Source organism: Sorex araneus, chromosome 2, assembly GCF_027595985.1.
Source record: "Sorex araneus isolate mSorAra2 chromosome 2, mSorAra2.pri, whole genome shotgun sequence".
Classification (NCBI taxonomy): domain Eukaryota; kingdom Metazoa; phylum Chordata; class Mammalia; order Eulipotyphla; family Soricidae; genus Sorex; species Sorex araneus.
Window position 1 is genome coordinate 139,995,951 of NC_073303.1, and position 27,949 is coordinate 140,023,899.

Sequence of the window (27,949 nt, forward strand, 5' to 3'; positions counted from 1 at the left end):
GGATTACTCCTGGCTGTGCACTCAGGATCACTCCTGGCATTACTTGGGGAATTTTATGGGGTGCCAGGGGTCAAACCCGACTCAGTTGCATGCAAAGCAAGCAATCTGTCTGGTATATGGTCTTCTCTAGCACTGTTCTTGTTTTTCTAAAAGTATTTTTGTATCATACCCTCTGGTTTTAGAACCTTTTCCAGAATTAATTTGTGGGTTGGTGAGATAGTACTTGGGGTAATGTGCATGCTTTGCATATGGCCCAAACTGGTTTGATCCCTGACACTGATTTATAATTTCCTGAGTACAACCAGGAGTGATGCCTGAATATAGCTAGATGTGGCCCAAAAGCAAATAAGAACAAATGGAATTTATATTCTAATGTTCATTAAAAAGGGATTTTTTTTTTATTTTTTTTTTGCTTTTTGGGTCACACCTGGCGATGCACGATGCACAGGGGTTACTCCTGGCTCTGCACTCAGGAATCACCCTTGGCGGTGTTCACGGGACCATATGGGATGCTGGGAATCGAACCTGGGTTGGCCGCGTGAAAGGCAAGCGTCCTACCCGCTGTTCTATCACTCCAGCCCCCTGAAAGGGAATGTTTAAATAATATGGTATGTCTGTATAATGGGATAGCATGCAGACATTAAAAAGATGAAAATAGGGGCTGGAGCGATAGCACCCAGCATTCCATATGGTCCCCTGAGTACCTCCAGGGGTGATTCCTGAGTGCAGAGCCAGGAGTGACCCCTCTGTATTGCCGGGTATGACCCAAAAAGAAAAAAGATGAAAATATTGTCTGGAGGTATGACTGAGTGGTAAAGCACATACCTTGCCTGTGTGAGGGCCTAGGTTTAGCAAGCCCAGCATTGCAGAAAAATGAAAAACCAAACAACAACCCTTCATGTTACTGATCTAGTATTAAGTGAACATATGAAGATTAAGGACAATGTTTAATAAGGTACATGGGGCTGGAGAGAGAGTACAGCAGGTAGGGTATTTGCTTGTCACAGAGTTGACTCAGCTGTGATCTTGGCACCATGTAGGGTCCCCCAAGCCCTCCTGAGCATAGAGCATGGAGTAAGCCCTGAGCATCGCTGGCTGTGGCCCCCAAACCAAAATATAAAGTACATGGAGCGAAAGAAACATACTTGCCTAAATATGAGTCAATTATTGCTTAAAGAACATGCAGACTGATAATAGGGTGTGTAGTCAGTTGGTAGGAGACAAGGATAGTCAGTTGGTAGGAGACAAAGATAGTCAGTTGGTAGTCAGTTGGTAGGAGGCAAGGGAACAACTGTGAACACTGTTAGAAGTGTTCTTATTTTTAAGGAGAAATTGGAGGTAATCAGAAAGTTAAATACTAGTCTAGGAGAAGTACTACTGTGACTATTCACCTCCTTTACTTGCTCTAAGAGTAAGAACAAAAGTGATTTACTGTTCATGACCAATGTGAGGCAACTCTTTTGAAATTTGTTTCACTAAAGAGAAACCCAGTACATCTTTGGAGAAGTATACATGGGCCACTGTATATATTATCTGAATATTTGGATATTTAGATAGAGTTTTATATCCTGTACTTCTCACTTAGCACAGTATCAGGCATATTTTTCTGTTTCTTATTTCGCTTATTCTTGTTTTTGTTTTTGGACTACACCCACCCAGCAGTGCTCAGGGCTTATTCCTGGCTCTGTGCTCACGATCACTTCTGGCGGGGCTCGGAGGGACCATATGGGGTGCCAGAAATAATATGTGCAAGGCAAGCATATTACCTGCAATACTCTCTTCTAGCCCCGTCTGTTTTTTGTTTGGGAGTGGACCATACCTAATGTTGATTAGGACTTACTCTTTTACTCTAGCACTCTTCACAGTTGTGAGGATAATTATTGTATGTTTTAAGTGTAGTATGTGTCTTTTTTGCCTGAACACTTTACATAAAATCAGAGATCTTTTTTGCCTTGGTTTTCACTGTCTTCAGGATCTGGTATAATGCCTGTCTACACACAGCACAATGGATTAAAAGCTTAGATCATGAGACAAAGCCAAAATGTTACATATATTCAAACTGGGCAGTAGCAACCTTTTTAATTTCTAGCCCTAAATTTTTTTTTCTTTTTGGGTTACGCCCAATGATGCACAGGAGTCACTCCTGGCTCTGCACTCAGGAATTATTCCTGGAGGTGCTCAGGGGACCATATGGGATGCTGGGAATCGAACCCGGGTCGGCCGCATGCAAAGCAAACGCCCTACCCGCTATGCTATCGCTCCAGCCCCTCTAGCCCTAAATTTTTGAGTGGAGTCAATGGGGTAATTCAAATGGTTCAAGTATCTTCCCTCAAGTTTGTGAGATACCTGGCATGCGGCATATAGCAGGAGGTGATTGAGGGAACTCTCACTGCTGTGACTGGGAACAGCTTGGACCCTTTCCGCTTGCAGTTTACGCTGTTTGTTGTATTGAGCTGTTCAGACTTTGTGTTTACCAAGTCATATGGGTAGTTTAATGTTTCACATATATAGTGAGGGATGTTGGATAGACTAAGAGATAGGTATATACAGGGGACCTGAAGAGCACCTCATCCTCTTCCATATCCTATTGATTCAGGGTAATTTTTTCCCTTTCTGTGGATTCCAACACTGATGTTTTGAAGTTTTGGGGATTCACCACTTCCCGTCTGCATTTTGCTTGTTCTCCTAGTTCATTTAGAAAGAAAACGGAACTGCAAAACTTACTGTTAAGACAGGCTATTTGTTTTCTTACCATATTTATTCAGTTATAAAGATAGGTGCTTAAAGAGCAGTATTTGACCAGCTGTGATATGAAGAACTGAAAATGGATATGTATTATTTTCATGTTTGCAAAAGTGAAAAAAGAAACTTATTTATATAAGGGTCTGTTCAAGGTAATTTGGTTATTTTATGGATGTTTCGTTTATTTAAGCATTGGTTGAACAAATAGAGTGGAGTAAAGATTTCAGAGATAGAAACATTGCTGCCGTTATTGAGGCCATTATAGTGTAGTTGGAGTGAGACATTAGTGCCTCACTATCTTTATTTACACAAACATTTTGTGGTAGCTTGCTAAAAGTATAGCTTTCTTGACTTAGAGCTTTATTCCCTACATCCTGTACAGAAAGACAGGATGTGTTTGCTTAGTAAGCAGCCCAGAGATTCTCATTAATGTGGTTCATACACCATAGTTTGAGAAGCCCCAGTATTGGCAAATATTAAATAGAGTCAGTTAGAGAATTTAAAAGTAGTCTGTGTGAGGAAATAGCTAATGCTGCCTGCAGGGGTTTGAGTCTTCTGCCACACCCTCTTTTTTTTTTTTTTTTTCAGTTTTCTTTCATTAGACTTTACTACTGAGATCTGTTTTGGGGGTGTGGGGGGCAGGGATTAGACCTAAGAGTGCTTAGGTACTCTTGATTCAGTGCTTGAGGGACCTGGTCATGTCGTAAATTGAACCTAGGCCTTGTGTAAGTAAATTGAGTAAATTGTGAAGTCCATCCCATTGAACTCTCTCTCTAGCCCCCAATAAGTTCTTCCCTGAATTATACTATGTTTGAATAAGGTCACTTACCAAATGTCACTTTTGCTGCTCTCAATATTTTAGGCCACTAAGGTGGGTGCAGCGTCTATGATTCACTACATGGTCCTGATATCAGCTCGCTTGGTGCTACTCACTTTGTGTGGATGGGTGCTTTGCTGGACCCTTGTCAACCTCTTTCGAAGCCATTCAGTCCTCAATCTCCTTTTCCTTGGCTACCCGTGAGTACATCACTTTCACCATTTTATTAATGAACTTTGAAGAAATTATTTGGGTCAGCCAACACAGCTCTAATTATAACTGGGCTAAGAAGGCAGCCTTCTCCTCCCATGCACAACCAGAAATCACCTTGACATCTTTGGGAAACCTTACCTTTGCTCTGTGAAGGGTTTAGTGGCAGTAGCTTATGGAAGTGGAGGAGCTGGAAGTGGAGGGCAGGACATTTATGGCATCAGTCATTGCTCTTGGCCAGTGAGCTGGGATTGGAAACAGAGACTGGAGACACAATTCCTCACCTAGGTGAGCTTCTAGGTGGGGGTGAAATGATGTGTTGCCAGTAAGGACTAAAGGCTGGGCCTGATTACTGAGTTGAAGTCAGATTTGGTGTCACTGTGGGCTATTAAATCCTGTTTACCCTACTGAGAATCTGTGTGGTTCAGAGGTTAGACAGCAACCCAGAGGTAAAGACCGAGCATCGAGGCCTTATATGCATAGGGATCTTGTCTGGCCAAGAGGCAGGACAGCAGGCAGTGTGGAACTCTTGCCTCTGTCTGCTCGCCCTTCCATGGCACCTGGACTGGGATCAAGATTGCGGGGCTCACTCCCACAGCATTATGTCAACAAAAAAATTCTATTGCTGACACCACAGTACCATCTACGGGGAAACAAAAGGTAACTCAGGTGTGAACACAAAATTTAGCAAGGAGGTGCTGGAGCGATAGCACAGCGGGTAGGGCGTTTATTTGCCTTGCATGTGGCCGACTGGGGTTCGATTCCCAGCATCCCATATGGTTCCCTGAGCACCGCCAGGAGTAATTCCTGAGTGCATGAGCCAGGAGTAACCCCTGTGCATCACTGGGTATGACCCAAAAAGCAATAATAAAAAAAAAAAAAACTTAGCAAGAAGTTGCCTTAGAAATATATCAAGATGAAAATCCTTAAAGAGAAAAATCTCTAGTGACCAGAAGACAAGCTTAAAGGGACAGAATTGGAGCTAACACAAAGACTGTGTGCTCTGGTAATGATGCTTATTGAAGTTAATAGAATCTCAAAACACAGAAAAGCAAGTTCATGACATCAGAAAAAAGAGAAGTAGCAGTTCTTCATCAGAGATTGAAAATATAAAGAATTCCAAACAGATGTTACAATAGATGTTGCATATTAAGAACACAATGAACAAAATAAAATCTACAAAAGAAAGTGTAATAAACTCAGTCTTACAGAGGAAAGAAGTAATAAAACCGAATGTAGGATAAAATCTATACTTAAATATTGTGACTTCACCAAAAAAGAGTATTTAGATGTGGAAAGACTAGATACAGAAAAATGATTTTGTGTGTGTTTTGGGTGCTCAGGGCTTCTGGCTCTGTGCTCAGGGACCATTCCTGGGGACCTGTGGAACTCCATGCAGCACTGGGGCTTGAAACAGAGTCAGCCATGTGCAAGGCAAATTCCTTAACTTAGCCTGTGATACTGTGATATCTCTTTAATCAAAAAAAAGATTTTTGATGTAGAAACCTTAGTGGTAAACACATACACACACATACACACACACACACATCAACATAGAAACATATAAAGGAAAAAAAAAACCCGCAAGATTAACCAAAAACCTGTAGCACTGTCGTCCCATTGTTCATCGATTTGCGTAATCGGGCACCAGTAATGTCTCCATTGTGAGACTTGTTACTATTTTTGGCATATCAAATACTCCACGGGTATCTTGCCAGGCTTTGCCTTGTGGGCGGGATACTCTTAGTAGCTTGCCGGGCTCTCTGAGAGGGACGGAGAAATTGAACCCGGGTCAGCCACGTGCAAGGCAGATGCCCTACCCGCTGTGCTATTGCTCCAGTCCACCAAAAAACCTATTCAAATGAATTGGCAGAAGTAAATAGTAAAAGGAAAAATAATTAAAAAAAACCACCAGAAAGGGATAGAGTGGCAACAAGTAGAGTATAAACAAACTCATTTTTTTGTCATTTGCATGACAAATCCCCCTGAAGGCGAATGTATCCCTGTTAATGACATGTCTATCATAGATCTGTATTATTGTTTGTATATAGATTAGAAAGGAAAAGGGACTCCCCCCCAATAGTTGCGCTTTAGAGTAAACTAGTTCAGAGATTAATAAGTTGTAGCTCTTATATTTATCTTGAATCTGTCTTCTGTTCTCTTTAGTCTGTTATTACATAATAATTTAATTTAGTCTTCTAGTAATCTGTTCTTACCCATCTCCATTTTATTTTCCTTTGCATCTTAAATAATAAATGAAAGTTTAATTTTTTAAAATTTCAAAACACACAAAAATGGAGGTTTAATTATGTTACTAACCCTCTTAAAGATTTCTTCCTCTCCCACTCCCACCTCTTCTTTTTTTTCCTTCTGTGCCAGTGATTGAACCCAGGGCCACAGACATGCAAGGCAAGTGCTCTACTGCTAACCTATATATGTCTCCGATTCTCTTTAAAATTTCTCTGTCTCTCTTTTTTGGTTGGTGGGACCACACCCGGCAGTTGCTTAGGGCTCACTTTTGGGTCTGTGCTCAGGGATCACTTTTGATGGGACTTGGGGGACCATACGTGGTGCCAGGGATTGAACCCAGGACAGCCACATACAAGGCAAGTGTCCTACGTGCTGTACTATTGCTCTAGTCCCCTCTTTAAAAAAAGGGTTGTTTTCTTCTTTTTTATTTTTTTTCTTTTTGGGTCACACTGACTGATGCTCAGGGGTTACTCCTGGCTCTGCACTCAGGAATTACTCCTGCCAGTGCTTGGGGTACCATATGGGATGCTGGGAATCTAACCCGGGTCAGCTGCATGCAAGACAAATGCCCTCCCCATTGTTCTATCACTCCAGCCCCAGGAAGGTTTTGTTTTTTTTAAGGGGGGGTGTTAACACTATATTTGCACTGAACACTCCTACAGGGGCTCAAAAGACCCTACAAAGTCTTAATCAGTTCCTTTACCTTAGAAAGTCTTCCATTAACACCCTTTTTCCATTTTTCTCTCATTTTACCCTGTATAACTTATCTTTGCCAAGTAATGCTGTAACAACCACAAAACCATAGTAGTTTCTCTTTGTATTTCTTGTACTTGTTTGGGGTCAGAAGTTAGGAGGTGCTCCTGATCTTAGTTGGGTTCAGTGACATACCTAGTTGTTTGTTGTTTGGACAATTTGGGCAGCTTACCTCTGCTCCACATTCTTTCATACTCTAGCAGTGTTGCCTGTATGTGGTCTAGTGAAATTGTCAGAATTGCAAGAAATTGGGCCTCAAAATGCTTAATGATTGTATTTTGTCTACTCACATTGCATTAGCCAAAAAGGGTCACATTGTTGAGCCTGGTATGTGGTTAAGACACATCATCTCACCCATAAAGTGAAGGCTATCTAGTTGCATAGCAGAAGATGTGCCCATAAGATAGAAGTGGGGCCCTCATTGCAATTTTCCATGCATCCCAGCTTCTTACATCTCTACACATACAGTTTGTTTCAGTAATTTTGAACTTACAGCCTTCTGTGGTCTCCACAGTTTTGCATGTGTGAGGTCTGCCTGATACTGCTATACCTGTTTCCAATTTCTTTTTTTTTTTTGCTTTTTGGGTCACACCTGTTGATGCACAGGGGTTACTCCTGGCTCTACACTCAGGAATTACTCCTGGCAGTGCTCTGGGAACCATATGGGATGCTGGGAATCGAACCTGGGTTGGCCGCGTGCAAGGCAAACGCCCTACCTGCTGTGCTATCACTCCAGCCCCTAGCCAATTTCTTAATAACAAGTTTATCCTTTCTCCTTTTATTGAAAAAAAAATTGCACCCCCTAGTATGTTCTGGTCAGTATTCTTGCCCCAAGAATATAGCTGTGACTTAGACTAAAATCTGTTTCAAGAGGGAAAGATAGACCAAGCACTAAATTGATTAATATAGGAAATAATATGGAATAGTAAGATCTGTGGCAAAGAACCAGACATAGGGAACTAGGAGCATTTGTGGGAAAAGATGGGAGTGGGGTGCATGACCCAACAGCTTGTTACTTGAAACTACCCACAAAGGAAAAGTTTAAAGTGAAGGACAAACCATCCAGAGGTCATCAGTTGTACATAAAAATCTGTGTGGGAAAGTGCTTATTACGTGGAGACTAGGACTAAGTCTTAAGTTTCAGCAAGAGAAATTAGTAAATAGTAGTATTTCTGTTAGAAACAAGTATGTTTTAAAAATTGTTACAGAAAAATATTTCATGATAGGAGAAAATGGAAGTTCAGAATATATGCACATTCATAAACATTCACCAAACATTAAAGCAGCAGGAGTGAGAATAGTTTATACTGAAGGAGACAAAGCACATAAATTATAAAGCATATATCCCTAACTGTATAAATTATAAAATAACTGTTTCTAGGTGATTGCCACTTTATCATTTTGTCTTTCTGGTGGTTTCTGTTATTTTACAGTAAATATATGTGTACACACATATATGAATAAACATACACACACACACACACACTTGGAGGAAGAAATTAGATAAAGAGCTTCCAAAACAATGGATTTAATCAGCTAAGTCCCATTTTTACTATGCTCACTCTGATGAATCTTGACAGGTATCTTTATTAATATAGTTACAAAATCCGATCTTCTTCCTGCAGGTTTGGCGTTTATGTTCCTCTCTGCTGTTTCCACCAAGACAGTAGAGCTCATCTTCTCCTCACGGACTATAACTATGTGGTTCAGCACCAGGCAGTAGAGGAAAGTGCCTCAAATGTGGGTGGCTTGGCCAAGTCCAAAGACTTTCTCTCCTTATTGCTGGAGTCTCTAAAGGAACAGTTTAATAATGCCACGCCCATCCCCACCCACAGCTGCCCCCTCTCTCCAGACCTCATTCGCAATGAAATAGAATGTCTGAAAGCAGATTTCAACCACCGAATCAAGGAAGTTCTCTTCAACTCCCTCTTCAGTGCCTATTATGTTGCCTTCCTCCCCCTGTGTTTTGTGAAGGTACGCAGTCATCTTGCTTTCAGGTGCTCCCTGGATTTGTGTGTGTGAATTACATAAGCTGGGTATTTCTTATTTAATCCCCCTTTTCTCTGTCTCCCCTTCGGCAGCCTGGATGATGGAGTTCGGCTGCACGTGGAGTGCGCTAATACCGCTCCTGGCTGGCGGATAGGTATTTCCATATATGTGATGCCCGTGCTGGTCCTCCCCTCCCTTTTTTTAAAAAAAAAAAACAAAAACCTTTTTTATTTTTTGTTTTTCTCTTCAGTTTCCGGGGAGAACGAAACCTTAATTTATAGTAGAATCGATACATACTAACTTAAGGAGGGCTAAGGCATCAATAAGATTCAGCCTGATGTTAATCTGAAGTGGTTATCAGGAGTTACCTTAAATTTAATCTAAATTTTATCTCAACTTCAGTTGACTTCACTGGAAAAGAAAACTGGTTCTGGATGTCACTTGGACCCGCTAATATCTTCGGGACATGTTAGTGCCTTTCTTCACCCATTGAGAAGTACATCTGCAGTTGCAGTGTCCTTCACAGAGAATATTCACTTCTTCTAGAAAGGGAGCACTTAAATATAATTGCCTCTCCCTCCCAACCCTAACTCACGCATCCAGAAAGGCAGGGTGAAGGATTTTTGAGAATCTGCTCTTGAACTTTCTGCACAGACAACAGGACAACCAGTGCATGTGTGACTTAATGTAATATTTGTCTGCAGGGCGAATGTGCACACTCTCATCCCTGCCCTCTTGCCCATTGATGCATGGATCATTCCTTTGTCTTCTGATCTCTTCCAGAGTACGCAGTACTATGACATGCGCTGGTCGTGCGAGCACCTCATTATGGTGTGGATCAATGCTTTTGTCATGCTCACCACACAACTGCTGCCATCCAAATACTGTGATTTGCTACATAAGTCAGCTGCTCACTTGGGCAAGTGGCAGAAGCTCGAACATGGGTCCTATAGCAATGCTCCACAGCACATGTGAGTAGGCTAGCTGGTAAAACCATATAACATCTTTCTACATGCTGCTGATCATGTTTGCTTTGTATGTCATTCTTGTTCTTGGCTTTGACACTTAATTTCTAGTTTTTGTCTACATGGATTCTTATCATCACTCTAAACTGAACACAGGGGACATTAACTCATTTCCTCCACCATCCCCAGTCCTTCTCTAAATGCTTTCTACCGTTCATCTGCCCAATTACTCTATAGTAAATTTGTTTTCCAAGGTTTAATCTTGGAGTTTTTATTCAGTCTTAACCCTTAGCCCAAATTCAGAATCATGGTATATTTTTAATTCTCTTTGGAAGAGTTCAAAGATTTGTCTTCTCATCTTCATTGTCACAGCTAAGTAGTTACTAGCTAATCACGTCACACTTAGGCAGCTAAAATGTGCTTCTCTCATGTTTCCTTCCTTATAAACGCAGATTTGTTCTAATAATTTTCTTTGCCTGCCTTTTTTATTTATTTTTCCTAAAGTTGTTAATGTTTCTTTGAATTCCCCACATTTAAATGAAAACTTCCTAATTGAGTTCTAAGTGTTCTCATCATATCTCCTTGCTGGTCATATCTGTGCATGATCCCTGTGATCTGAAGTGGCTAACTTTAGGACCCTTTTATTCTCTCACTTCTGAGTCCTTGATCATACCTGTCTCTTAGAGCTGGATCATCTTCATCTTCCTTCCTTTTATAACTTGAACATTTCACAAATTTCATCACCTAGAAATTCTTTAAGTGGGACAGATTGAGGTGACCTTCACTTCCCCTCTCCCCCTCAGAGTCCTCCCTTCAATTATCTGCCTTGATGTCTGATACAGATTAGCACAGGCCTTCAAGCCCAGGAACTGAAAGAGATTGGGCCAGGCTGAAAGAAAACCCGACTGTGGGCAAAGGACAGATTTCAATAAAAATTGAAAATACAATCCACAGTACTAGTACTGTACATCTTCAGGCTCCTGATGGCACATGGCCATGAGGTGTATCATCACTTTACAGCTGGTAAGTGTGAGCAAGGCCTACGGAACATTTTCTGAACTGGGAACACTTCAGGGTGCTAGAATTTTTTTTTTTTAACATCTAAAATGCTGTCCCAGTTCTTAATCCTAGGAAACTAACCTTTCCAAAATCAGGAAGAGATGAATTAACTTAGGTTTTTCAAAAAGTGTAACCTGAGGACCCCCATCCCCATCCCAACTCCATTACATTGGTGCTGGAAAGAATGAAGCTTCTTCCATAACTTCCTTTTCTTAGAGAAACCGCTGTAAAAATTAAACGAGAAAGCAATAAAAAGAAGGTCTGTGTGTCAGTGCCTGTGTGTGTCTTTGTCCATCTGTGTAGCTCCTCCCATATATGAGATAAAGTAAATGATCAGTGAGGCATGTAATTCTGCAGTAAATATCATACTTCGTTTGGCGTGTTAGTTTCTCTTACTCTTATTGCCATCCACTTCTCTTCTCATTTGTTCCTTCTAGCATTTCTGCCAGTAGACTTCTTTCACTTGTGACTGAGATGACAGCCTGCTTTCACTTACTTGATTTTCTGGCTCATTGATGCCTTACTTACACATTGATTTCTACACATTCTCCTAAGTCCTGAGATATGGGGTTAACTATCACTTTGCAAACTTCTGTCTACTACACAGCAATGAAGTTTCTGATAACAACTCCTCTCTAACTCCTAGTCTGACCTTGGAAATACTGTACTTTCAGAATTCAGGCAGATGAAGCCTCGAATACTTAATCCTTTCAGTAAAAATGTAGCTGGCTTTGCCAGACACACTCTTACCTGTAATGGCCAATATACTAACACTGCATTTCTTTCTTCCTTAGTTGGTCAGAAAATACAATATGGCCTCAAGGGGTGCTGGTGCGACACAGCAGATGCTTATACAGAGCCATGGGGCCTTACAACGTGGCAGTGCCTTCCGACGTATCCCATGCCCGCTTTTATGCAAGTACCTCTTATTTCTTTGCAAACAGAAGCTTAGGAGTCAATGAGAGGAGGCCACTCTGTAGAAGTGCTTTGTGCGATGTGTAGCACATATGAGGAAATCAGTACATAGTCATTTAGTTCTCTCCCTATTGTGATAGCCCTTATCCTCTGGAAATGCCTTCTGAACAGTAGATAGAAGGCCATATGCTATTATCCTTGCTTTAATAGCTAGTTTCTCTGGTTACATTTCAATTTGTTGCCGCAGGCATTATTTGAAATAAGTATTCAGTTACAACTGGCATTTTTCTTCCTAAGTGCTCTACACGTAATATTTGGCTTAAGATTCTAGTAGTTTGGCATCCTTCTGTTATGTTTCTGTCCTTGAATTATATTTAATACAGCAATAAAAGAATGTTTTTAATTTGGGGGATATTTGCATATGTATTATCTCCTTAATTTCCTTTTTCAAAGTCAGGTTGATGCCATGATTTGTGACCTGACACTTGCCCTCTCTGGACTAAAAGGAGAAAGGGCTTAAAACTTTAAAAGTGAGAGTACAGAGTTAAGGTACTTATTTTGCATCCCACTAACCCTGGTTCTAATCCCTGGTACCATGTATGATCCCCCTGAACACTATTGATTTGACCCAACACCATCAACACCCCCCTCCCCCAAGTTTTAAAGGACAAAAACAATAAAGGGTACTGCCTTTGTATGGAGATCATATTCTAACTGTGGATCTTTCTTGTGAGGGGTGCTGGGACTCCTAAGCAGTGCTTTAGGGGAGCTGGAGGATCCTAAAGCAGTGCTTTAGGATCACCTGTTGATCCCTAACATGTCTGTACAGTCTGAAGAATCTGTGTACAGACCTTTAGTGACCACTGGAGTGACCTTTAGTGGCCACTGCAGAAATACTTAGTGAACTAGAGTTGGTGTATGCAAAGCAAATGCCTTAACCCCTGTAGTAGTTCTTGGTATCAGTCTTTTTATTTTTTATTTTTTGAGGGACCTAATTCCTTTTCCCTTCCCTTTCATCCATTCTTCTATCTCCCCATTTCATGTGAGAGACTGCATCTTCTGCAAGTGTTTGCTACTAAGGAGCTTTTCCATGAAATCTGGAACTTGCCCCAGGGCAGGGTATTATTGTAAATACTATGGTGTAAGACAGAAATCCCCAAATTTATTTGACCTACCATCCCCTTTTGGGGAAAAGAAAAAGTTACCCAGTGCTCCCTCTGGAAATCGACCCTCATGAATGAACAAAGTGCCTCCAGTTGTATCCCAGGCTGCTGTCGCCTCCCTGGATTATTGCTGTGCCCCTTAAGGAGAAGGACAGGATCATCACTTTGGGAGACACTGGCTGACAGGATAAGGGTTGGGAGTTGTGTGGGGAAAGGCCATTGAATGAGGAAGCTCCAAGCATCTCCTGAACTCCTGTGGGTTGTTTTAAGGTGGAGGAATTCCTGTGGTTCACAGAAATGCAATACATTTGATTACTATGCAGAATGTTAAACTCAGCCAGCTGAATTCCATAGACCCTAAATGACACCAGTTAGCCCTAGCTGCTCCCTAGAAATTTAGAATAGCCAGATGTTTTACTAGCATTTTCTGTTTATTAAATACTTTCTTTTTTTTTTTTTTTTCTCGTTTTTTGCTTTTTGGGTCACACCCGGCGATGCACAGGGGTTACTCCTGGCTCTGCACTCAGGAATTACTCCTGGCGGTGCTCAGGGGACCATATGGGATGCTGGGATTTGAACCCGGGTCGGCCGCGTGCAAGGCAAATGCCCTACCTGCTGTGCTATCGCTCCAGCCCCGATTAAATACTTTCTTGCATAAGTTAAATCCTAGCTGAAGATTTGGGAATATCATTAAAGGAAGGATTGGGCAAGTTTACTGATTTTGCATGACTAAATGGGTTAATTAGTGCTTCTCAGCTGCTTCTCTTTGGGCAACTTTGACATAAATCACCTGTTTTATTCTTTAAAAAGAATTTTTCAGGGGCCAGAGCAATAGCATAGTGGGTATGGTGTTTGTCTTTCATGCTGCTGACTTTGATCCCTAGGACCCTAAAATATGGCCCCCAGTGTAATCCAAAAAGCAGTCACTGCCAGGAGTAATCCCGGAGCACTCGGTCACACCGAGTGTGACCCCAAAACAAAAAGGGTTTCCCAGACTTCTGAATAATAGTTACTATGTGGATTCAAGAAATTTAGCAGTATTTGCTAAGATTCATTTGGGAATGAATCTTAGGCACACTGAAGTTTGCGAACAGTTGTTTAAAAATGTACCCAAATATTCAAATTTAAAACCTCTCTTCATGTTATACTCTAACTTTATAGCTTATTAGTGCATTTAATTATAATTATTATAAAATTAAATTGACTTTAAAAATCTTTGTAGAAACCTGAGCTAGTTTTTATACATGATATTTTTACTGGATATCATGTCATAATACCCTGCTTAAACCCTTTCTCTTTTTATTTTATTTTGGGGGGAGGGGATGCACCTGGTGGTGCTCAGGATTTACTCTTGGCTCTGCACTTGGGGATCACTCTTGGCAGTGCTTGGAGGACCGTATGGGATACCACGAATCGAATCTGGGTCAGTCCTGTGCAAGGCAAATTCCCTTGTCCACCCACTGTACTGTCTTTAATCCCTAACAACTCTTTCTCAAAGAACCCTTGAGATGCCATAAAAATTTATTTTGGGGGGCTGGAGCGATAGCACAGCAGGTAAGGCATTTGCCTTGCACGCAGCCAACCTGGGTTTGATTCCCAGCATCCCATATGGTCCCTCGAGCACCGCCAGGAATAATTCCTGAGTCAGAGTCTGTGCATCACTGGGTGTGACCCAAAAAGCAAAAAATCTTTTATTATATTTGAGCCCTACCATCTAAAACTGATAAATTGCTGGTGCCACAAATCTGTCTTTATCTAAATTTAACTCTAGCCTGATTAAGCCTAATGATTATGAAGTATTGTCATCCATGATCTCTAATATATATTTTTTAATATACCTGGAATTCACCTCAGGAACTCAGGAAAATCAAGAATTTGGTTGAAGAGAAAGTGATTTTTTTTTTTTTTTTTTTAGCCAGACCTTAATTTTTCCTTCTTTTTTCATTGTCCCAGCTCTGAACACCCTACCTCTCAATATCCAGAGGGAAATAATCAGACATACGTAATACAGAGCAGTGGTGTTCAACCTTTTCACACCTGTGGACTACATTAGTCTGCACACATTAGTGGTTCAAGATCACCAGTATAGATTTGAGTTTGTGACTGTGGTGTATAAACAGTTTAAAGAAAAATTAAAGATTTTGTATTGATATTCCAACTTTAAATACTTCACCCTGAATGTCTGCTGTAGGTGTTAATTAACGTTTTGAAATCAGCCTACAGGGACTGAAGATGTAGCTTAGTGGTAGAGAACTGCTTTGCATGTGGAATGCCCTGGGTTTAATCTGCTGCACTGTGAAAATGTAATGTTAATAGAACCATCCCACAGATGGTCATTTTTCCATTTACAAATGGTTATAGTCTAAGTGGTTATCTGAGTACCTCCATAATATTTTCAACTTCTTTCCTCATGATATTCCTAGTCTAGAATTCTTCCCGGAGCGGGGGGATAGGTCAGGCGCTAGTGCTCATGTTGCACATGCAGGAGGCTGGGTTTGCTCCCCAGCACCACATGGTTCTCCGAGCACTGGCAGGAGCAACCTCTTGCTTGCTCTAGCAAGGTGCTCGGACTAGCCCTTGAGCACCAGCAAGGTGTGGTCCAAAAACCATACCAATTTTTTTCCATTGTGGTCCTTTGTCTAGGTAAATATACTTTTGGTTATCTCAAATAAAATATGCAAACTGTCATCTAGGAAAAACTTTTTAAAAAATCCCTTTAACGTCTCAGGAACATTCCTTGGGCTAAAGGAAAGGTTTGGATTTCTTGAGAAGAGGTAGTCTGCTGTTCATGAAGCAGATCTGTTCGTTGCTGTCTATAGATACACTAATAGCGACAGTCTATTTTTCTACAAAATTAACATTTTGCTTTTCAACTCCCTACAGTTCCTATTTCATCGTCCGCTAAGGCTGTTGAATCTGCTCATCCTGATTGAGGGCAGTGTCGTCTTCTACCAGCTCTATTCCTTGCTGCGGTCAGAGAAGTGGAACCACACGCTTTCCATGGCACTCATCCTCTTCTGCAACTACTATGTTTTATTTAAGCTCCTCCGGGACAGAATAGTGTTAGGCAGGGCATACTCCTACCCACTCAACAATTACGAACTCAAGGCTAACTAAGCCTCCACTCAACAAGAGGGAGAACTCAGATAAAAATATTTTCATACGTTCTATTTTTTTCCCTTGCAATTTTTATAAATATTTAAGATATTTTATATTTTGTATACTATTATGTTTTGAAAGGCGGGAAGGGTAAGGGATATTAAATGTATCCATAAACAAGGTGATGTGCTCTTTCATGTGTTAGTATATTTTAATAATATACATATGAGAGGTGTACCTCTCCAGTAAAGACATTGATTTGTTCATATGGCTCTGGAGTAACTCATTCATTTGTGAATATAGCTCGTAGATCACTTGACACATTACTTTGGTATGTCTGTTTTCCTTCCATTTTTTCTCATTGTCAGCCGTCACTTGGTTTCATGCTCCAGACAAGGTGCTCAATAGAGCCCATTTCCGTCGGTAGGCTTATGGGGTAAGATGGGGACAAAGAGGGTGTATTTCTGAGATAGGAACTCAGTCTTCATCTTAAGCCACTATCCTGAAACTGTTGTTTTTTTTCTATTTTTCTTTTTTGGTGGCGGTGGTGGTTTACGTACAGCCGTGCTGAGACTGTTCCTAGCAGTGTTTGGAGAACCTATGCAGTACCGGGGATCAAAACCAGGTTGGGTCCTGTGCAAGGAAAGCACTTCACCCATAGTACTATCTGTGGCCCCATGTTACTGGTTTCTTTTGCCTCCTTGTTTTCTTTTTGTGTGTTTTGTTTGTTTGTTTGTTTGTTTTTTGAGGGGGTGCTTTTTGGGTCACACCTGGCGATGCTCATGGGTTACACATGGCTCTGCACTCAGAAATTACTGCTAGTGGTGCTCGGGGGATCATATGGGATGCCAGGGATTGAACCTGGTCAGCCACATGCAAGGCAGTCGCCATACCTGCTGTGCTGTCTATCGCTCCATACCCTCGTTCATTAGCAATTTGAAAAAATTATTGATAGTCTTTAGAGCATATGCACTCATGATGGGGTGAGGTAGTGGGTGGAAGGAGACATGGCAGACTAGTACATAAGCTATGTGGGCCAGGCTGGAAGAGTTGGCAAGCCCTTAGTTAAGTAGTCTTTCTCATGTCTCCTCTCCTAGGGAAACAATCTTGGTGATAGTCTAGCAGCAACTAATCTACAGTGGTCATTTGGGATTAGAAGTGGAAGTGAGGTACAAGAAATTATCTCTTAGAAAAGATAGTGCAAGGGGTGAGGAGCTGTTGCGGTTCTTGTAGGACCTTGAAGATAGGCTTCTTTGGGCAGTCAAGAGAAAATGGGTGGTTTGGCAGACTCAATGTGCTGCTTTGAGGGGGGAAAAATCACAGCATGCAGTGAAGAGATAGGCTGCAGTAGAGTTTCTAAGGAGAGGATGCTCGTGAAACTGCAGGAAAGAAAGATGAGTGGAACCCTGCACTGGGAGCAGGAGTGCTTGAGGAGAGGTGGGACTGTGGGCATCTGGGACCCTGAGGGCCACGGGAGTGGCGGGCAGATCTGACTGGTGGTGTCAGGTTCTAAATAAAATACTGTCCGAATGGTAGAATTTTTACTCTCCTTGCAATGAGAACCATCCTCAAAGGACACTGGGTTGGTGTTTTTTTTATCCCCTCCCTCTCTTTTATAATAGATAGTGGGAGAGTAGATTTTTGGTCTCTTCCCCCTCCCAGCATCATTAACATAATCATTTGAAAGAAAAGTTCCCTTTGATTCAGTTAATAGAAAACCTAAGTTCACATTTGTGCAGATGGAACCACATTATAGTCCCAAAGCAGCAGAATTTTGAAGAGTAATTCTCAGTTTTCATTTCTTTTTCCATCCATTTCTCTTGAGTGTTTATCATGTGTGTGACTGTAAGAGGGTGAACTGTAAAAATATAACAATAATAAAATGTAAAATAAATTTTCCTTTTTTGGGGGGAGGGTGAATTGGTCCACACCCAGTGGTGCTCGGGCAATTCCTAGCTTTGTTCAGGAGTGACCCTTGTGGTCAAGGAAATGATCAGGCAAATCATCAGGCCTTTTGCTCTGAGACCAAACCTGGAAGTGAAATTAGAAAGTGTTTGGGTTCTGTTGTTGACTTGGATGCCCTTCATGCCCTCCTCCAGTTTACTGTGCCACCATAAGCATTGTATTTTATATCATTTATTAGAATACATTTAAAAGCATAACAATCTTTTAATTACACTTGTCTCCATGAAAGGTTTAATATATATATTTTAGTCAATAGAAAAACATTTTGATTATATCTTTGGAAACATTTGTTGAGCTTAAACAGCTGAAACCACGTAGCTCTCTAATAGACTTCTTGGAAAAAGTGCTTTTTCTTGCAAAATTTTAAGTCAGGAAGTCTGGTGGCATTATTACAAAGCGTGATCTATCCAGAAAAACACATGGCTATGTACTTCATGGGTTTCTGATGAAAGAGGGAAGTAGCTGTATCATTTCTCCTCAGAGAAGTGATCCCTGCATTGATTTTGAATCTTCGGGCTACTAAATTACCTACTGTACGCCAATCATTTTATCTGATGTCCAATTTTCTACTAACTGAACTAAGCGATCTCAGCTATCACCTTAAATATTTCCCTGACCCTCCATGTCTGAAAAGGTGGTCACTCTCTCTGGCCTTGAAAAAGATATAAAGACGCACACTTTATCATTCCACATTTTGAGCCGACCTTCCTGTTGAAAGCGTCCAGTGTTGTACTCTTGGCAACACTTAGCCCCAAGATGAATGGTGTTATCAGATAAGATATGGGTGTGGCCTTCATTAATCATTTCTGCTGGAAACGACCTACTGTGAACCTTATTTCAGTACTAGCAAAACAAGTTTTATGTTCCCCATGACCCTCACAGGCAGAAACACAAGGCCTGTGGAGAACAATGACTGTCGACCCAATTTTGTTCAAATTCTCATGTGCTATATAACACCAGACTCGAGAGTAAAAAAAAATTGCGGATTGGGGGGCAGGAACCTGTGACCTGTGGCATTGCCAGAGTTGATCCATGTAATGATGGAAGTCTCTAACCCTCTGTCTCCACAGGAATACTCATACTGCCTGGCTCCTTTACAGAAATCCCACAACTTCACAACTAATCCAGTTGAAACCACACTCAGAACTATATAATCTTAGTTGCCAATTTTTAATGATGAAGGAACTTCTCCCTGGTACCTTCTACTGGAGTTATAGTAGTATTTAAGTTGATTAGAACCAGCAGCTTTTTCTGAACAGTAATAATGATGCTCTTAAAAGTCAGTCTTTGCTTCACATCTCTAACTTTATTTGCTACCTTAGTGCTTCTAAATCTGGCTCCTGGTTTATGGCCTGTTCACAATATTGTCCATCCTCTCTCCTTTCTCATCAATCAGTCTCTTAGGAGTAAGAGAGGAGTGAGCTACCTAGAGGACTAGTGCTAGGATGCTGATAAACATTTGGTAGGGATGATGATATTCCCACTTTTGATTTCCCCAGACTCCAACATTTTGACTTTAACAATCTTGAATTTTAATGCTTAGAACGATATCAATAGGGTTCTTGATAAGATCTCTCTTCATGTTCTATGTGAAACAGGGTAAAAATGAAATTCCCTCCATCTACTGCATCTTGACGAAATAAGTTGTCTGGAGGGTCATTTTGTACATTATAGGTTATCTTCTTAAGCAACCATCAATACAGAAAGACGTTGGAACATCAAGCATTTGAATTCAAATTTAACATTTAAAATCAGCCATTCCCATTTTAAGAAGTGATAGTTGCTCTGAAGAGTCCTTTGAGGGCTGGGTAGATCCTCCTAAAAATGGCACAAATGCTCTACCCCCCTACCCCCACTATGTAAACATGATTCCCATGTAGCCAATTCTCAGCCTTAATTTTTCAGTTTCAAGTGGGTGACCCAATAGGTAATCTCACAATATCTGGGGGTCCAATTTCTATATGGAAATGTTTTCTTCGATGGCATTTTATCAGCATCAGGCTAACCACATCCCACAGGAAGTTTAAGGTGTTTGTGACAACTGATCGTTGACAGGGTCTATGAGAGGCCCACACTGCAGCAGTGGGACATAGACTGAGGTGAATCAGCTTCAAGGCCTGGATTGGCTAGGAAAGCTCCCGGTAGGGAGCATGACCAAACAATTGTCATTGTGTCTCATGACAGGCACATTCCCATGCTCCTACAGACACTGCAACAAATGAAAGATGTCAGACTAAAAATGATGGCCGCCAGTTAACAAATCAGTATAGGTGCCTCAACTCAGAACTGAATTCATTTGTTGATATGTTATTGGTAGCTTCTAAGCCTATTGCCCAAATGAAAATACATCCCACAAGACTCACCAGCAAAACTTTTAAAATACCATAAAGTAGTTTAAATCTTTCATTACTTGGTTCTGAGTTGTGAAGCAAAGTGCAGTTCTTTCCTCTCATATTCTAACTGGAACATGGTCTCTGTCAAACACAGACACCACATGCATGGAGATTGACACGAAGCATATCTGCCCACATTTTCTGATAAGGCAGGAATGTACATCTCAAATTCTCTGACCATGGCTTTTCTCATCTGTCGCCACTAGATTTCTTTACCTTGTTTGCCTGGTGGGGAAAATGCCTATAACCCTAGCACTTGTCATAGGACTGGCATTTTTTTTTTTTTCTTTTTGGGTCACACCTGGCGTGCACAGGGGTTACTGCTGGCTCTGCACTCAGGAATTACTCCTGCCAGTGCTCAGGGGACCATAATGGGATGCTGGGTCTTGAACCTGGGTCGGCTGCTGTAAGGCAAACATCCTACCCGCTGTGCTATCGCTCCAGCCCCCTAGGGCTGACATCTTATTGGTGGTTGGTCCAAAGTCTTGCTTATCTGATGAGAATGCAGAATTACTGATCAAAGGCCTAATAACAGTCTCCCTGTTCCTCCTCACCCACCCGCCTCTTGCTCACTCAGGATCCTCTGTGTAGGCAGAACCCATCAGCTGGCCTGCAGTGATTTCTGCCATAAACTGAAAAAGGTCAGGAATTAGATGTCAAAACTATCAGGGGAAAAAGGATGGAGGACTAGGCGTCTGTTGTAGGGCATCAGCTTTAGCCTCACCTGGCCCTGCACCAGCCTTGGTTAGATGCGGGCTGCCCAAAAGCACAACTCGCCTTTAGAGAAACACCTACAACGATGGAGCTTCTAGAGAGAACTCAGTCAACTTGAACCCAAGAAAAAGGCTAAATATAGGTCCTAGTTTTCTTTATTTCTCAAGTCAGTTAACTTGCAAGATCTAAAAGGGATATCTTGAGGGTTTTGCTTTGAAAAGAGTTCCCAAGAAGGCTAATTTGGGGAGCACCAAAAATCTGCCAGCAGGTCATAAGAATTCTTTCCCCTCTTGAACTGGGAAAAAAAAAGGAGAGAACACCCAAAATTCTAAATAACTAAAACACAATCAGACTGTTTATTGCTTCTGTTAGCACAGAAATAGGAGCAGGGCAAGTTTGAGTGCCCGGAGTGGGTGGTGGGTGAAGGAGATTCTGGAATCAAGACGGTCTCTCCTAACACTCTTTGGCAGTGTTAGGAGACTGGAAGGCAATCACTGGCAGAAGTGAAACACATCTTCAAGAAGGGCCACTCTACCCATCCTGATCGCCCTTACTAAGGCTCCTCCCTTACCCGCTCTTGTGCCACTGGTGCCAGCATAATTTGGAAGGAGAATGAAGCTGAATGAGGGTGTTTGCTGCTAATGCCCCACAACTTAAACTCATGAAATATGGAGTACAGTCCGTGTGTGAGGACTGTCATTTTCTCTGCAGTGACATCCTGTTCATGGACTCTGAACAGATCATGTCACCCTCCATGCAACACATCTCAAACATCCTTCTCCGGCTCAGCCACCACCCTGCTGCTCAGCTACTGGAGTTATAAGTCACAGATCAGGAGAGGTGGAGGATGGAGTATCAAAGTGATAAAAGCCAGGACCAGAAATCTTCTGGAGCTTTTGGGCACCTCAAAGTTGGCTCCTGAATAAAGATCCTGATTTTCTCTGCTGGTATGTGGCACTATCCGGACCAGGTGTGGGGGTATTCAGGAAATGAGCATGGGTTAAATGCACCCACTAAGCTAGCTGAATGTGTGTTAGTTTGCATTTCCAAATCTGTTTCTACTCTGGATAGTATAGTACGCTTATAAAGCTAGTCAGAAAATGGGTCTAAAAGAATACATGCTTTGAAGAGTGTTAAAAAGCATGTAGTAAAATGGGAGGCTCAAGAGCAACACAGGAAAAGGGGACTTTTTTTTTTTTTTTCGAAAATACCAGCCACTCTCAAAAGTTAAAGATTATGGTAGAAGGGGGAGTTAATGCAACTCACAAACAAGCCCGATATCTCACGTATGTCATCCTCTTCCCCTAACTGACCTCCTGCCTGTTCATATCTGAATTCCATCTCTTGGTCCTTCCCTTGGCCTCCTTATGGCAAATGGACAATTAATAAAGGGCTAAAAGTTGAAGACAGGGTAGAGGTCAAAATAAGCCTAAACTTGAATAACCTGTGGCTGGAATTGTGTTAACTTAGCCCTTGAGAGCTTCCAGATGAATCATGGCATTTTTTCAAATACAGCAGGTGAACTGGTATCATTCTATCTGCCGTCCACTTCTTCCATCCAGAATCACTGATCTCCGCTGGGGCTGGTAAAAACAGCTGGTTGAGGTCTCCAGTCTCTGGCCATTCTTAGGGATGGTCATTTTATTCCTAAGTGTAACGCCTTCTGCTGTGACCCATGTGTTTTCTGCCAACTCCCCACAAAGAAGGCCAGGGGAAATGGCCTGGGTTGGACTTCTGATTGGGGACAGCAGAACCTTGGAATCTGTCATTGCGGAAGAGGTGGGCGGGTGGTCCATAATGGGGAAAGGAGGACTGAATAAAATGAGGCTCTGAGGTCTCCCTGGCCTTGACCTGTGGAAAGGCTTAGAACTCCCTGCTGGTCGTTCCATTTTTGAAGAAAGAAGGTTGTCCCCAAGTGACTCTGTCTCTGAGGTGCGCTTTCTGCATTGCACAACAGTATCCTGGGTGGAGAGCAGGTGAGCTGAGCCTGGCTCTGGGGAAAGGCTGGGTCCTTCACACACTCGGGATGCTGGGGCATCTGCTGGCAATGGCTCATTGGTTCCCTTATCTTGCTTTGGCTTGTCTTCCTTAGGGCTTTCCAGGGAGGACCGAGCATCATCTTGAGGAGGTTTCTGAGAAGGGCCCCCAGCTGAGCTGGCTTCCTCTTGGCTCCTCTCCAGAGGCTGAGCCCCGTTCTCTCCTGCACTCTGTGAGGGTAAGGGCTGTGGTATCTGTGTGTACTGAATCTTAGGTGGAATGACTGGCACTGCCTTGGCCTGGCACATTTTGACCATAAAGGAGGTTCTCACGGCTGACACACTCACAGGAGCCGAGTTACGGCGGCCTGTCAGGGCATGAGCAACAATGTCCAGATCTTGAGGGTCCTGGGAGTAAACTTTCCAGGGGTCTCCTTGACAGTTAGAGGAGGTCATCCATGCACCTTTTGGGCCCCCTAGCTCAGAGTGCTGCATTCCAGGTGAAGCAAAGGAGGCCACATTTTCAAACCGGAAGAGGTCAGTGATGGGGACGGCAGAGTCTAAGTTGAGGGAAGAAGGCCTATTTTTCCCTTTGGGAGGCCCACACTCGGTGGTCTTCGGCTGTAACTTGAGGGGATGTTCTCTGGGGGCTGTGCTGTTCTGAACACTCGGTGAGCTCTCCCGGCTGCTATCTGGCCCAGGACCACTACCTTGCTCAGTTTGAGGGTTGCTGTGCCCCGGGTGTACTTCCAGTTCCTTTCCCTCTGCTAGGCCTACAGGACTGGTTCCTGCTGCTGTGGGCTGCAAATCACCTGGTCCTTTCTGGCTAGGGAGGGCCTGCATTCCTTTCAGAACAGAGAACTCGCTGAACGACCTCAAGATCATCTCATCCCATGCAGTACTCTCTTTCCTGGGCTTTAAGAGCTGCAGAGGGTCAGAATTCCTCTCTGCTTCAAGATTAGCACAGCTGCTGAAGGCCGGACCTTCAAGAGTCCAGTGGCTTGTCACCATGGTCTTGCTATCTAGAGAATGGCTCTGGCGAAGACTGGGCCTGTGGGAAAGCCTTTTCTCCAATCGGTGAGCCAGAGGGCCCTGCAGCTGGATTTCCTTCACTTCTTTTAACGTGGGGGAGTGAAGGGGACTTGTCACCCACTGGGGCTCCTCCCACGGCTCCACCATCTCCAGGCCATGCTGGGCCACATCGGTCACAGCATCGTCTTCGTCACAGTCTGAGGGCTCCTGGACTGAAGGGGCGACATCCCCCTCTCCCTGGGAAGAGATTTCGGCCTCCCTCATTTCGTTCGAAGAGCTGGAGCCTTTTCCTTCGGGAACGCCATCCTTTGAACTTTGCTGTTCACTTTCTGCTGGACAAAGATCGGGGTGCTCGGGACTGCCTTCGGACGTGGCCTGGCCCTTATGTGGATCTGGCCTCACAATCGTGGAAGCGTTTTCTCTCTGTGGGCTGTCCTTGGACAGCTCGACGCGAGGCACCTCCTCCAGGGGCGTTGGAGGAGGGGCAGCAGGTGGCAGCAGAGGAGACAGGTTCCCTGGGTCTCGCTCCTCTGCCCTGACTTGTGGAGAAGTCAGCTCAAAGGACACCAGCTCTAGAGGACGAAGACTAGTGGGATCCGGGCGCAAGCCCGGCTCGGCTTCAGACCCAGGGGCGTCGCCCTTCATCTCAAGCTCTTCTCTATTGGCTGCTGTTGAAGCTTCCTGTGTGTTCTGATTGGTCCCATTCTCCAAAGGGGCGGAGACTGGGGCTGGGGTGGAGCCATAGGCCGAACTCTCCGGTTTGGGCGAAGCCACCGGGCTAGAACAGGCCCCAAGAACTGGCTGGGGTGGGTGGGTCTGCAGAATGGGCTGTGGCAGGGAGGAGAGCTCCTCCTCAGATTCAATGATTTTCAGCTCCTGTTGAATCTCGGGCCAAATCAGGACGTTAGCCAGATCATCTTCATCCTGAATAATAATAATAATAATAATAATAATAATAATAATAATAATAGTAATAATAATAACAATAATAATGATAATAATAATAATAAAACGGATTATCATAGGACCAAAGGCCTCGGGGCTGCTATCACCTGTTTCCCAAGGAGAGTGAAGGCGCTGGAGTGACGCTAGGCTGAGAGCCCTCAGCAAGTCAAGAATCGGGTATTAATCATAACTGTGCATATGCATTCAGTGCTTGCCATGTGCCATAACATGCTTTTCATTGTATTTCTGTGTTTTTTTTTTCCCCAACCACCCTAAGAGTTATTACTACTATAATTAGTTTTAGAGATGAGACAAAACTGGGTTGAGATTAATCGATCTGGTCAAGTCACACAGCAGCAGATGGGGCTTTAAATCTGTCTCTGTCTGTCTAGAGACAGTGCATAAGCACTTAGACCTTGTGCACTATAGCTTTGTAAAATAACCCCTGGTGTCATGGAAACTTGGGTCTACCAGATGGCTCACAAGACTAAACTTTTTCCAGTTAAATAAAAATAATTTTTTGCTCTTACATTTAGGCTGGAGTGATAGCACAGCAGTAGGGCATTTGCCTTGCACGTTCGATACCTCCACTCTCAATGGAGAGCCTGGCAAGCTACCGAGAGTATCTCGCCCGCACCGCAGTCTGGCAAGCTACCCGTGGCATATTTAACATGCTAAAAGCAGTAAAAAACAAGCCTAAAAATGGAGACGTTACTGGTGCACGCTCAAGCAAATCAATGAGCAATGGGATGACAGTGATAGTGACATTTGCTTTTCCTGTAAATGTATTTTCCCCTCCTTATTTTCAAAGAAATACATGTGCCACATTGAAAAAAATATGGTACATATCAGAAGACAGAATAATAAAAAAACCAGCAAAGACTTAAACTTCTACCCACAGAAAAACACAGTTCACTCGATGGGGCACAACCCTCTCAGTCTTGTTTGTTGTCCTTTTTCCTCACATTTAACATCTTTTGTTTTTCTCTATTCCTTTTTTTTTTTTTTTACATTAAGTCCAAAGCTGAAGACAGGAAAATGATGAAGAGAGGCTAGTCAAGGTCAAAGAAACAAATTTTAATTTCTTTCATTTACTGTCACCAGGTCTAATTTCATTCCAAGGAGAAGCATTTTTGGGTATTTATCTTCATCCTGTGAGTGTATAGGGCTTTTTTTTTTCACTTTTTGGGTCACACCTGGCAATGCACAGGGGTTACTCCTGGCTCTGCACTCAGGAATTACCCCTGGGGGACCATATGGGATGCTGGGAATCAAACCTGGGTCGGCTGCACGCAAGGCAAACCCTTACCCGCTGTGATATTGCATTTTTTATTTTTATTTTTGCTTTTTGGAGTATAGGGCTTTTTTGAGAAATCAAACATGCTGCCAATCTATCATCCCTTTTCATCAGCTTTTTCCTGGTGACATAACATTTTTTTGTTGTTGTTGTTTGTTTGGGGCAAACCCAGCAGTGCTCAGGATTTATTCCATGTTTTGTGCTTTGCTGGGACTTAGGAGACTATATGAGGGGCTAGGAATTGAACCTGGGTTGGCTGCTTGCAATGTGAGCACCCTTCCTGCCGTATGATGTGTTTGGCCGCTGATAGCATAAAATTTTATGTTAGCTAGTTTGTATAGCATAATTATATAGGAATTATATAGAGTGGGGCTGGAGCGATAGCACAGCGGGTAAGGTGTTTTGTTGCCTTGCATGCAGCCAACCCGGGTTTGATTCCTACGTCCCTCTCGCAGAGCCTGGCAAGCTACGGAGAGTATCCCACCCCCACAGCAGAGTCTGGCAAGCTACCTGTGTGTAATTCGATATGCCAAAAATAGTAACAACCAAGTCTCACAATGGAGACGTTACTGGTGCCCGCTCCAGCAAATCGATGAGCAACGGGAAGACAGTGATACAGTGATAGCTAATTTGATACTTGTCTTAGGTTCCCTAAAGGATTGTGAACTCCTTGAGGTTCAGGTGTGTGCCCATTCATCTCTGATTCCTCAAGGTCAAATGGTACTTGGTCAACTGTGAGTAATTGCTCAAAAAAGGGGATTTATTGAATTGAAGTGAATTCACTTTTTCCATTTGGGTTACTTTTGGGTTAATTTTTTCAGATAACTCAGGAGTAGAATGACTTTATCAGAAGGCAGGAATATATATACATTTTTGGGAGTCACTTCTGGTAGTGCTCAAGGAACCATATGTGGTGCTGGGGGATTGAATGGGGCTCAGCTACATGTAGGAAAGTGTCTTTTTTTTTTTTTTTTTTGCTTTTTGGGTCACACCCGGCGATGCACAGGGGTCATTCCTGGCTCATGCACTCAGGAATTACTCCTGGCGGTGCTCGGGGGACAATATGGGATGCTGGGATTCAAACCCGGGTCGGCCGCGTGCAAGGCAAACGCCCTCCCTGCTGTGCTATCGCTCCAGCCCCGATGTAGGAAAGTGTCTTAACTCCACCTCTCTGTCCAGAACATTCCTTTGGGATCTGATCCTATTCAGATCTGATCGCATTATTTGCATACATTTCTGTTGTGCTACTTGGCTGTTCTTTCCTTCAGGTAAACTAAACCAGAACTTTCTATTGAACTTATGTTTATTTCCACATCCTTCTAAATAGCCCTGGCTGATGTGGGCCAAGTCACATTCTCTAGTCCATGTTCCCATTTTCAACCTTCTTCTAACTTCTTGAATGTCCTGAGATCTTTCTCACCTTAGATTCTTGGCACATCCTATTCTTTCTGCCTGAAAATCTCTCCCTTCCTATTTTCGACCACTTCCATGACCATCCCTTTTCTCTAAGGTTTCAATCTCAGTATGTTCTTCAAAGAAGCATTCCCTGACCTTGGAGACCCATTCCTCTGATTAGGTCGGGTCCTTATATGTTCCCCTAAGACTACATACTTCATATTACCCTAAAAAGTATTTGTTTATTTACCTGTGCTGTCAGTTTCAATG

At 42.7% G+C, this 27,949-nt stretch overlaps 2 protein-coding genes across 2 annotated transcripts in view; one reads left to right on the plus strand and one right to left on the minus strand.

Annotated features, from left to right (window-relative positions):
• The window catches only part of TMEM39A (transmembrane protein 39A), a 29,376-nt gene extending 13,143 nt beyond the window's left edge, over positions 1–16,233 (plus strand). Inside the window, exons 5-9 of the mRNA XM_004606701.3 lie at positions 3,605–3,759; positions 8,398–8,746; positions 9,545–9,732; positions 11,580–11,700; positions 15,747–16,233. Of these exons, the coding sequence (XP_004606758.1) occupies positions 3,605–3,759; positions 8,398–8,746; positions 9,545–9,732; positions 11,580–11,700; positions 15,747–15,980 (1,047 nt within the window). The 3' untranslated portion in view covers positions 15,981–16,233. The remainder of the gene's footprint in view (positions 1–3,604; positions 3,760–8,397; positions 8,747–9,544; positions 9,733–11,579; positions 11,701–15,746) is intronic.
• Positions 16,234–18,084: 1,851 nt separating this feature from the next.
• Positions 18,085–27,949, minus strand: part of ARHGAP31 (Rho GTPase activating protein 31) — a 144,822-nt gene continuing 134,957 nt past the window's right edge. Inside the window, exon 12 of the mRNA XM_004606702.2 lies at positions 18,085–24,966. Within this exon, the coding sequence (XP_004606759.2) occupies positions 22,564–24,966 (2,403 nt within the window). The 3' untranslated portion in view covers positions 18,085–22,563. The remainder of the gene's footprint in view (positions 24,967–27,949) is intronic.